General features: G+C 60.3%; 1 protein-coding gene across 1 annotated transcript; it reads left to right on the top strand.

Annotated features, from left to right (window-relative positions):
• Positions 1-429: 429 nt before the first annotated feature.
• On the top strand, positions 430-4,058 carry Guk1 (guanylate kinase 1). The gene is made up of 7 exons (XM_013015780.1): positions 430-542; positions 799-840; positions 1,342-1,438; positions 1,877-2,015; positions 2,088-2,172; positions 3,508-3,593; positions 3,798-4,058. The coding sequence occupies exons 1-7, from the start codon at positions 431-433 to the stop codon at positions 3,831-3,833; spliced, it is 597 nt and encodes a 198-aa protein (XP_012871234.1). The 5' UTR covers position 430; the 3' UTR covers positions 3,834-4,058.
• Positions 4,059-10,881: the final 6,823 nt, after the last annotated feature.

The following is a 10,881-nucleotide window of genomic DNA, read 5'->3' as shown; positions in this document are numbered from 1 at the left end:
CTGCTCTTCTCTGGCTGCTTGGTGGCCCTGCCTGTGGCAGCTCTGCTCACCTTTGTTTGTAGAGGTTGAGAGGGTCCCCACACCCGCCACGGCTCGTGGTGGGGGTCCTGAGTCTAGTGCGAGGTTTCTGGGGAGCCTTGGCTTGGTGAAGCCCCATCTTGTCCTCTCTGCTGCCAATCCAGGGGGTCGTGTGGGGTGGCGATCTCAGGCCGGGCCTGAGCTGTGTGGGAGGTGGTGCTGCGTCACTTGGGAAAAGGCCTGTGGACAGCCCTGCCATTTCCCCTGCCTTTATCTGCCGTCACTGCTGGATTAAGTGGGGTTTTGAGTGACGTCTGTCTGGTGGTGTGGCCTTGGGAGACCCTCACCACCTCCCCCAGGGAGCGCGGTACAGAGCCGCTCACACCTGTCCCTGCCGTTCACTTCCGCAGTCATGTCGGGCCCCAGGCCTGTGGTGCTGAGTGGGCCGTCGGGGGCTGGGAAGAGCACCCTGCTGAAGAAGCTGTTCCAGGAGTATGGCAACATCTTCGGCTTCAGCGTGTCCCGTGAGTCTCACTGGGGTTGGGGGACGGGGGGACGGCCTCAGACTGAGGCCCCGCAGCCCCACATGTACCTTGCCAGCCTGGGAGACGCTCTTCACCCTCTGCAGCCCTGTGTCCTCCCCCCGGGGCCTGAGTGTGGACCGAGTGTCCTGGCCTCCGTGGCTTGGGTCTGCATGCCTTCCCTCCACACTGGTGATGGGCTGAGTGGAACCACAGGGCTCTGCAGCCCTTCGGCGGCGGTGACATATCTTTTTCCTAGATACCACGAGGGACCCTCGGCCTGGTGAGGAGAATGGCAGAGGTGAGCTGCGGGCCACAGGCAGCATGGGGTGGAGGGTGGGAGTGGCCCTTGCTCTGTGTCTCTCGATCACCATGCACGCTGCCTAGTCTCCCTAGCTGAAGACTGAACCTGCCTCATCAGGCGGTGTGCATCATAGTGAGTGCTGAGGGCCCTGCTGTCTGCCCACAGCCACACCCCCGTGTGTGATAGCGTGCGTGGGGTACGCCCCTCAGCACATCTTAGGTGTTTTCTCTGAGTGGACAGGGCTGCCCCTGCCCGGAGCCTGGCCTCCTGCATGCGATCCGGAGGACTACAGCCCCTTGTTTGGAACCTCCTCCATGGAGCCCAGCCGTCTCCAGTCCCCCAGGGAAGTCAGGGCAGTGCTGCCTGTCCCGGCAGCATGCGTCTGGCAGGGACAGCCTGCGGTGTGGGGTAGAGAAGGATCTTTACAAGCCCAGGAGAAAGGCCGCACCAGGCAGGGCTGGGCCTGGGCGCCCTCCGGACAGCCCTCCTCCTCTCCAGATTACTACTTTGTGACCAGGGAGGTGATGCAGCGTGACATCGCGGCTGGGAACTTCATTGAGCATGCCGAGTTCTCAGGGAACCTATACGGGACAAGGTGGGCCATGACCCAGGGGGCCCGGGAGCCTTGCGTCTGAGTCATGATGGTAGATGTCTCCAGCTGGCTCCCTCCAACGAGGGGTAGTTGCTCCTGGATCTCTGGGTTCGTTGAGGAGGCTCCAGGAAGTAGACAGGCCCAGTCACGCCTCAGGCTTGGCTGTGCTTCAGCCGTCCCTCCAGGGCCACACGTGACCCTTCCCCAGGAGGGACAGGGAAGGACGAGCACCTCAGCCATCCCAGGGGCCTGGCCGGGGCTGCGGGGCCAGCAGAGGGCCTGTGGTACCCGGGAAGCCTGGGGTGTCAGGGCCAGGCCCAGGATGGACCTCGGGGGAGGGAGGGGCAGGTCTCCCCAGACCTGTTGGCGGCTGAGTTGCGGCCTGGGCCAGGCCTCCCTCCATGCCCTCAGCTGGCCGTGGCCTTGTCTCTGCGCCTCCAGCAAGGCTGCTGTGCAGGCTGTGCAGGCCGTGAACCGCATCTGTGTGCTGGACGTGGACCTTCAGGGTGTGCACAACATCAAGAAGACGGACTTGTGTCCTATCTACATCTCGGTGCAGCCTCCCTCGCTGGACGTGCTGGTGAGTGCCGGGGAAGGGGCGCGGGGGCACGCCCGGGGCACAGCCGGCTCAGGGGGCACCTCCCTCCCGCAGGAGCAACGGCTGCGCCAGCGCAACACCGAGACCGAGGAGAGTTTGCTGAAGCGGCTGGCGGCTGCTCGGGCTGACATGGAAAGCAGTGAGTGTGGCCAGGGAGAGGGGGGCCAGAGCCAGTGCGGAGGAGTTCTCCACCTCCGTCCGCAGGGGCCCTCGGACTCGAGGGAGCTCCTTCTGCAGTCTTCCCAGGGCACAGGGCACACAGTCTGTTTCTGTTTGTTTGTTTGGGGGCAGTTCTGGCATTTGAATTCAGGGCAGGCACACTGCCATTTGAGCCACTCCACCAGCCCTTCTTGCATTGATTGTTTTGAGAATAATGTCTTGCTTTAATCCTGAACTGAGCCTGGACTGTAATCCTCCTGTTTGTGTGTCCCCTTGTCAGTGGGATGACAGGCGCGTACCTCCATGCACAGCCACTGGTTGTGATAAGTTCTGGTTCCCTCTCTTCCCCGGACCTCCGCGTCTCTACCTTCCAAGTACCTGTAAGCTACCAAGCCCAGCTGCAGGTGCTTTGTGGTCATTAGAAATAAGAGTTTCCTACCTGGGCTGGCCTCAAATGGCAACCCTCAGATCTCAGACTCCTGAGTAGCTAGGATTATAGATGTGCACCACCAGCAGCTGGAAGAGTGAGGTTTTCTGTTTTGTTTTGTGTTTTCTCCTGTCCTGGGGCTTGAACTCAGCCTGAGCACTGTCCCTGAGCTTCTTTGGCTCAGGGCTAGTGCTCTACTATTTGAGCCGCCACAACACCACTTCTGGCTATTTCTGAGTAGTTGATTGATGATAAGAGTCTTGTGGGGCTGGGAAGGTGGCTCAGTGGTAGAGCACTTGTGCTGTGGCTCAAGTGGTAGAGCGCTAGCCTTGAGCTGAAGAGCTGAGGGACAGCGCCCAGGCCCAGAGTTCAGGCCCCACAACCGGACCCAAAAAAAAAAAAAAAGAGTCTTATGGACTTTCCTGCCCGGGCTGGCTTTGAGCTGTGATCCTCAGATCTCAGTCTCCTGAGTGGCTAGGGTGACAGGCGTGAGCCACCGGCGCCCCGCCCAGTGGAGGGTTTTTTTAGTGGTGCTATGGTTTTAAGCTGGCCTCACACTTGCTCTTCCACTTGAGCCACTTGGCCAGGCCTTATGCCAGTCTTAATGAGAAGCCGGGATTAGCACTGGTGCCCACAGCCTAGGGTTCAGGAACATCAGGAGAGCAAGCCCTGGCTGGGGAGACGCCCTGAGAGTTTTCCCTGCCAACCCTGCCTAGGCAGCCCCACGTCCTGGACAGGTCGGGCTGTCCCTCTCCAGGCAGCCCCACGTCCTGGACAGGTCGGGCTGTCCCTCTCCAGGCAGTGGCAGCAGAGCAGCCAAGGCGGTGGGCTTAGTGACCGGCATGGGCTGGGCTAGACACAGTGCTCTTGACTCTGCCCTGTCCCCAGGCAAGGAGCCTGGCCTGTTCGACCTGGTGATCATCAACGACAACCTGGACACGGCCTACGTGGCTCTGAAGCAGGCGCTTTTGGAGGTGAGCCCCTTTCTGCTTGCCTGCTGTAGGCAGACATGGCCACTCTGTCCTTGCGTAGACTCTGGCAAAGCTAAAGCGGTCTGGGGGCCTGAGCCCCTTGCTGCCTGGCAGGGCGCTGGGGCTGAGGGAGCCCCTCCCAGGAGGAAGGGTGAGGGGTCAGTCCTCTGAGATCCTAGACGTCCCTCTTTTCTTCCCTCTTGGCAGGAGATCCAGAAAGCTCAGGAGACCGGCCCTGCCTGAGGACCTGCTTCACTCGGCAGGGTGTGGCCCAACTCTGCCTAGGCTCTGGTGGGGCCTGCCCTGGAGCCAGGGATGTCTGGGCTCAGGAGTTGGTGAGCTCCCTTTGCTGGCCACACGGGGGCTCTGTGCCTTCGGCCAGCACCTGTGGCTAAGGGCCCACTCTCCCCCCTCACCATCACCGAGAACCGTGAGGCGCCCGCCCACCCGCCCGGGCTGCCCCTCCGACTGCCCCTCTTCCTCCTGCTGGAGCAGGACCGACCTTTGAATAAAATAATTGTGTCGGAGCCTTTTGGCGGGGTGCTTCCATTTTAAGCAGGGCTAGGGATTCTGCCCTCCATACTGGGCCTCTGGCTGCTGCCTGGCTAGCCTGGAGGAGCAGCTAAGGGGTCTCTGTCCGGACCTCTGCCGGTCCCTGACCGTCTCTCCTCCATCCCCAGGTCGCCAGCATGCTGACGGGGGCTGCTCAGGCCAGCTCACATCCTCCCTGGGAGCTAGAGCCCTGAGTCTGAGACGGTGGCATTCAGAGTCCCTGAGGGAGATGGGTCTGGGCCAAGGGCAGTCGACCCTCCCTCCTGGGCCGGCTGAATCCTTGACTCAGCAGGGCAGTCTGGCTTTTGCCACCAATCCCTCCCCTCCCTGTGGTGAGCACAGCCCTGCCTTGTGTGTGTGCCTCAGTACGCTTGCTCCCCAGGCAAGACTGGAGTGGATGGGGTGGCGTGGGTGAGGAGGAAAGGACAGGCCGAGGACGGGGCAGCAGCAAGTCCTGGACTGCCTCAAGAAGTGCAGTGAGCAGGACAGCCGCACCGGCCTGACCTTGAGGTGGAGGCAGGGGAGAGAGGCCCAACCGTGTGGGACCGTGTGGGGCCTCTGCGCTCCTTGGTGCCCGGCTCCCAGGACAATCGGGGATTGAGAGCTGGGGAGGGGGAACAATGGCGCCCTTGAGGCCCCTCCTCCACCCCCATTGTGCTTGGCGGCGGGTGGCCCGGCCAGCAGCACTCAGGGAGAGCAGCCGCAGTGGCAGGTGGAGCCACTCGTCCAGAGGCTTGTGTTTCCTGGCCTGGAGAAGGTAGGTGCTAGCCAGAACTCCCCGCCCCCCCCCACGGACGGAGTTGGTGTGACCCACACTCGCCCACTAGGTGAGATTGGGCAGCTGTGTTGCTCCTGTAACCCCTCCGGCCTTCGGCCCTGCAAGGAAGGAGGCTGACCGCCTCACTCAGCCCTGAGCCTCTGCATCGAGGGGCCTCACTGACTTTATGAATAGAGGTTAATCTCTGGGTTTTCTGGGCAGCTAGACCTGGAGGAGAGAGGTGTGTGTGTGTGTGTGCTTGCGTGCGCGCACGTGTGTGTGTGCGTGTGTGTGTAAAACGCAGCTTCACAGACTGTTGGCTTGACCAGTAAGGAGAAGGTGCGCTCACGGCCTCTCCCAGCAGTGGAGGCCCCTCCGGCTACAGTGGGGTGGGCCAGGCTGTCCCAGCCGGTCACGCTGTGTCCAGAGCGTTCCAGGGGTGCTCCACCCCTCAGCTTGATGCTGAGCTACCTGGAAGCCTGCCTCGGGACAGACTGCCCTCCCGGGCAGGTGTGCACAGCTGCCAAGCGGGTGAGGTGCGGTGTTCTCGCCTGGCCTGTCGTTTTCGTGCTGCCAGGATTCCTTCTGACAAGGCCTTTTCCCTGGCCTTCCTGCTGCGTCCAGAGAGGACAGGCCAAGCGCGGGTGTGAGGGAGGGAGACAGGGCAGGGCCCGTCCCCGAGGGTCTCCTGAGGCCGGCCAGGGTGTACAGAGCTGGGAGGCAACGCACTCTGAGTGAGGGTAGGCAGGGGCGTGGGCCTGGCAGTGGGGCGGCGGGGGGCGGCGATGGGCCCCGTGAGGAGCTGAGGACGAGCAGCCCCACAGACCTCTCCACAGGAGGTGTTTACACTGCAGGATGGTAGCTTCCTCCTAGGTCCAGGCTTGCCTCATTTGTCCCCTTGTGCTGCCGGCCCCTCTGTCCCTGAGGGAAGAAGGGCTCATTTCCGGGCACCCCCGTGTCTGCTTGGGTCTGAAGGGGGCAGCTCTGCTGTGCGTGGGGAAGGCAGCGGGTGAGGCCACAGGTGCGTGAGGGGAGGAGGCCAGGCCTCTGCAGGCAGCCTCTGGTGCTCGTGAGGACCACGGGGCAGGTCTGGGGGCTGCTCCCACCCTGATGCCCAGGCCACCTCCCCAAATTAATAATAGTAACAGCAGTGGTGCCGGTCATAGCAGGCGCTGCGCCACCCACCTTCGACTGGACGTGTGAGGAAGGATGACCAGAGAGGACAGGTCCTCTGGGGCCCGAGAGCCTCCCAAGGGAGGCCCTGGCGGCTGGGGCAGAGCCAGCCTGTCACGGGAGGGTGTGCCGTGCTCCACGAGTCAGCCTCTTGAGACGTGCGCGCGTGTGCGGTGGTCAGCTGGGAGGTGGGCATGGGTGGTTGGAAAGGACCTAAGGACCCTGGCAGGACTCGGCCGTCTCCTGAGTGGAGATTCCCAGGTTCCAGGTGGGGGGGGGGTTCATGGACAGTACCTAGGCTGCCTCCAGGGGGGAGGAAGTGGGTTGGGCACGAGAGGTGGGAAAGGCTACAGATGTGCTGAAGGCAGGATGCTGTGTGCTGACATGCCACACAGCCAAGGCTGGCTGACAGCACACCGGCCGGCCAGGGTGGCAGGAGGTGTGTTGAGGCCAAACGTCCCGGGCCTAGAACCCTGCCTGCCCAGGCAGGAGAAAGTTCCTGCCCCGGGGGTACACGCAGGCCAAGGCCTGCGGAGCGGAAGCCCTGTGGCTTCTCTGCGTGAGCACTGCCCGCCCCGCAGGGCCCAGGGCCGTGCCACCCGGGAGCTGGGAAAGGGCTGAGCGGTGGCCGTCAGAGAGATACTTTCCTGGGAAGGACAGCCCTGTGCCAACCCACCATTCTCAGGAAGGGGAAGAGTGGTGTGAGGGGCCACTCCTCACCACTCCTGCTTGGTGGCCAAGCCTCTGCCCGCCCCTGCCAGCACCCGCCCGGGCAGCAGGAAGCCCCGCCCTGTGAGGGGAGGACAAGGGACGGAAACACTGGGCAGGAGTGAGAGGGAGTTCCCTGGTTCTTAGCCCCACACAACCTCATTCAGTTTGGGGTAGGCAGGTTTAGTCACCCCCGGGAGGTTTGGGCTGGCTGGTCATGACTGCCGTGCAGGGTTGGGTGTGAGTTCCTAGACAGTAGCTTTGCTTGCTTAACCAGAGACTCCTCCCAGAGTGTGACTCCAGCCCAACCATCGCTCTCCCTTCCCCATCTCGGCTCCCAGTGGCGAGAGCCCCCTCCATGCCCTCGGCAGTGCCTGCCACGACCGGCCGGAGCGTCCAAGGCTCTGTTGGGGTGTGGAGGGCGTGGGACAGCCCCACTGGAGACTCCCAGGATTCACTGTGAGTCCCCGCACTGAACTCACTGTGAGCACCTCCACTGGCCCTGGGTAGCTGCCGAGGCCAGGGCAGGTGAATGTGGGCAGTGGGTAACTGCCATCCCTCTTTCCCTAGCCTCACCCTTTACTGACCAGCACCAGGCCTTGGCCAAGTCCCCAAGTCCCCTTCCCCCATGGAACCTCTCATCCTGGACCTCACTGGGCTTCCTGACTGAAGATCAGCTTTCAGAGGTGGGGCAGCACCCGCCTCTGTTGCTGAAGGTCCTTTCTCTAATTAAATGTATTTAGATTAACAAAAAAAAGTAAGGTTACTCAAACCTGTAATCCTAACTACTTGGGAGGCAGAGATTGGAGTGGAGGTTTGAAGCTGGGGGAGGCGGGGCAGGGGCTGGAATTAAAAAGTTAACAAGACCATTTCAACAAATGTCCAGGTATTGTGACAGTGACGTGTGTCCCAACTGGGAAATGTAAGTAGGGGAAGGCTGGGCAGGGCATAAAGTGAGACACTACCTCCCAAGTAACCAAAGCAAAATGGGTTGGAGATGAAGCTCCTTCCCATGTCCCTCATGCTTATGTCTGATTTAGTGAGATTCATTTGTCATCGTAGTGAACTAATTGATGATGCCTGTTTGTATCCGTGCTGCCTAAAGACCACACTCCATTCAGATGTTCTTAGGTCTCTCCTGCATTCTTATCTGGACTTGTCCAAGGCCCCTCCTGACATTCAGGCATCTCTTGTCTGGGTGTCCTCAGACATTTTTTATTTTGGCCACTTGGATGAATATTGCCCAAGCATTTTGTAGAATATCAATTTCCTCCTTTGGAAATCAGCTCGTTTTCTTCCTCGGTGTCTCAGGAAACGGGTTTTGGAATGGGAGTGAGGCCCTGCAGGTGGTATCAACATGGTGCTGACCCCCGTTGCCTGGTCAGGGGAGGTGGTTAAATGTGTTCACTCGAAGTGTGAATGATTCCCTTTCATACTGTTCTCTCATGCGGGGTTTTGTTCCTCTGCCCCAGCGCAGTGTCTGCATAGTTCCTCTGCACTTGGGAATCTGTCTCCTGTCCTCACTTGTGCCATTTGTCCATCACAGATGAGTAACCTCCGCAAGCATGTATGTGTGCTTAAGCATATCCATCTTCTCGGTCTCAGCCACTCCCCCAAGGAGTCCCAGTTCCTTTTCGTGTGTGTGTGTGTGTGTGTGTGTGTGTGTGTGTGTGTGTGTGTGTGCGCGCGTGCGCTGATAGTGAGGCTTGAACTCAGGGCCTGAGCTCTGTACCCTAGCTTTTCTGCTCAGGGCTAGTACTCTACCACTTCAGCCATACCTCAACTTCTGGCTTTTGGGCTTCTGGCTTTTGGGTGGTTAAATGGAGATTAACCTCCTGAGTAGCTAGGATTACAGGCTCATGCCCAGATCCTAGTTCCTATTATTAGGAGTGGAGAAACCAAGATCTGGGACTCAGATGTGTCCTTGTATTTAGTCCTTTTCAGAAGACAGTGCAAGGACGTGTGTGTGTGTGTGTACAGGCCCATGGGTTGCCACATCATATCTGTAAACACTCAGATTACCTTAAGGAATGTTCACCAGGCACACAGGCAGGACAGCAGCATCGGGATGTAAACCCATCCCTGTTGGGAGGCCTCTGAAAGGCAAACTGGGGCAGGGCCAAGTACATGTGTATGTGCAAGTGTGCACATGTGCATGAACGTGTTTGTGTAGCAATGTGTGTGTGTAAGAACGTGTGCAGTGGCATGAAAATGTACCATCGCCTCCAACAGGAGTGGGCTGGGACATAGCTGAGAGAGTCACCTGTGCTGGTAGGCAATTCTAAGCTGTGTCAGCTGAAGTGAGGTTCACAGGGAGGGAGGCATGCAGCAGCCAGCAAACCACGGGATGGAGAGGGCCCGGGTCACGCAGTCAGGCAGGAGCAGGTGGGTTCAGACAGGAGAGGGCAGGAGGGGAAAAGCCATCCAAATTAAGTGTCTTGTGCGGATGAGGCTGCTCCGAAGGGGAGACTGGCAGTGAGGCCTGAGGGAAGACTGGCAGTTAGGTCTGTACTTCTGGAGTTTGAGTTTCCTGCAGAGGGTCAGAGTGCCCGTTTTAGGCAGAAAAGAGCTAAGGATTTGGGAGTTCCCATATTGACAACTTGAGAACAGGGCCCTGACTCTTCCAGCCAACTTCTGACCCACGGCCCTAGGAAATCGGTGCAGAATTAGTGGCTGTGACTGTGCATGTGCACAGTGCCAGGGGCTCCCAAAGGCAAAGCATCCTCCCTCAGACCCCAGGACAAACTCAGCCTGGGCTGTGTCATAACGTTCCAATGGCTGCACACTCAGTGTTAATCAGCCATTATTTACACCTGTGCACAGGCAAACACCACAAGCCAGGGCTTCCCACAGAGATCTAATTGCTAAAAGCTGCACACACACTGCAGGGCAAGTCTGCCGAAGCTTCCCTAGAGCCCTTACTCTATTTCTCCTCTGGGCTGCTCATCTAGGGCTCCTGGGCCGGCACTGTGGGCCTCCTGCTCCAGTGACGGGCAGAAGCCTGTAGGAAGCCGGATCCACCCCTGGGAGGCATCAGGCCCCACACGTTCACGCCTGCCTGCGCACGTTTGTGTGTGCATGTCTATGTGCATGTGCAAATGTTTTTCTGTGTTCATGGGTGACAGGTCATGTGCTCTTCTGTGCATCTTAGTGCAGATATGCACGTTTGGATGTGTGCACACATGTCTGAGCCCATGCATGCATGTAACTGTATGTAGGTATGTTTGCATGTGTGTGGATGTGATCTGAGTGCACATCTATACACATGTGCACTTGTGTTTGCACCTGTTTTCATGCCTGTCTACATGTGTTTTACTAAGTGTGCCATGAAGGTGTGTGACTTAACACATGGGAATGTATGTGGCTCCGGTGGGGGCTGCACAGACGCGAGGAAGTGGGGCCACTTCCTCAGGAACCCCTGCTGCCCCCTCTGGCTGCTGCTTCTTCCTGAGCTGTAGGGAGAGGCCCCAGCCCCATAAAGAGGCCTGGAGCCCACGCTCCCGACGCGCTCACACCTGCTGCAGCTGCCTCCCAGGCCCGTCCAGGGCCAGAAGTACGCTGTGGGTTGCGACGGGGTCTCGCGCCCCAAAGGAACCCAGGGGCAGGTACCGGCTGGGTGGGCAATCAGAGACGGCGGAGGCCCTCTCCCAGGCCCAGGGCTCGCCGGCTGGCAGTGTGGCCAGCAGGCCGGTGTCTGCAGCCTCACTGGCTGTATCCTGCCTGCATCCTGCTTGCTGGCCCTGGCTGGGAACAGTGTAGGGGCTGCATCAGGACCCTAGGTGGTCTCTGGGCCCTGGGGAGCAGATGACAAGCCGGATTCAGCAGGACCAGCAGGGGCTTCGCCGGGAAGGGGAGCCCATGCCCAGACTGCTGTGCGGGGCACGGAGAGATCGGGGTCCGGGAGGCTGGAGGCGGAGGCGGCTGCCAGGGCCAGGGACTCGGGTCCCACGGGCGGCGAGCAGCAGGGGTTGCGCGCACTCCCGAGTGGCTGTGCCGGCGGGGACCGGGCCGCGGGCTGGGCGGGCCTGGCATTCTCCTCCCGCCTCCAAGGCAGCTCGGGCGGCTCTGCGGTTCCGGGAGCTGCGGAGGGTCCCGGGGCCG

This window comes from Dipodomys ordii, unplaced genomic scaffold, assembly GCF_000151885.1.
Source record: "Dipodomys ordii isolate 6190 unplaced genomic scaffold, Dord_2.0 Scaffold27, whole genome shotgun sequence".
Lineage (NCBI taxonomy): Eukaryota > Metazoa > Chordata > Mammalia > Rodentia > Heteromyidae > Dipodomys > Dipodomys ordii.
This window is presented reverse-complemented; position numbering and strand designations above follow the sequence as displayed.

Excerpts from the sequence above, each read along its gene's own strand:
- Guk1 (XM_013015780.1), top strand. The coding sequence starts at position 431 with ATGTCGGGCCCCAGGCCTGTGGTGCTGAGTGGGCCGTCGGGGGCTGGG. Across the intron at positions 543-798 it reads CTTCGGCTTCAGCGTGTCCC|ATACCACGAGGGACCCTCGG; the intron begins GTGAGTCTCACT and ends TCTTTTTCCTAG. Across the intron at positions 2,016-2,087 it reads CTCCCTCGCTGGACGTGCTG|GAGCAACGGCTGCGCCAGCG; the intron begins GTGAGTGCCGGG and ends TCCCTCCCGCAG.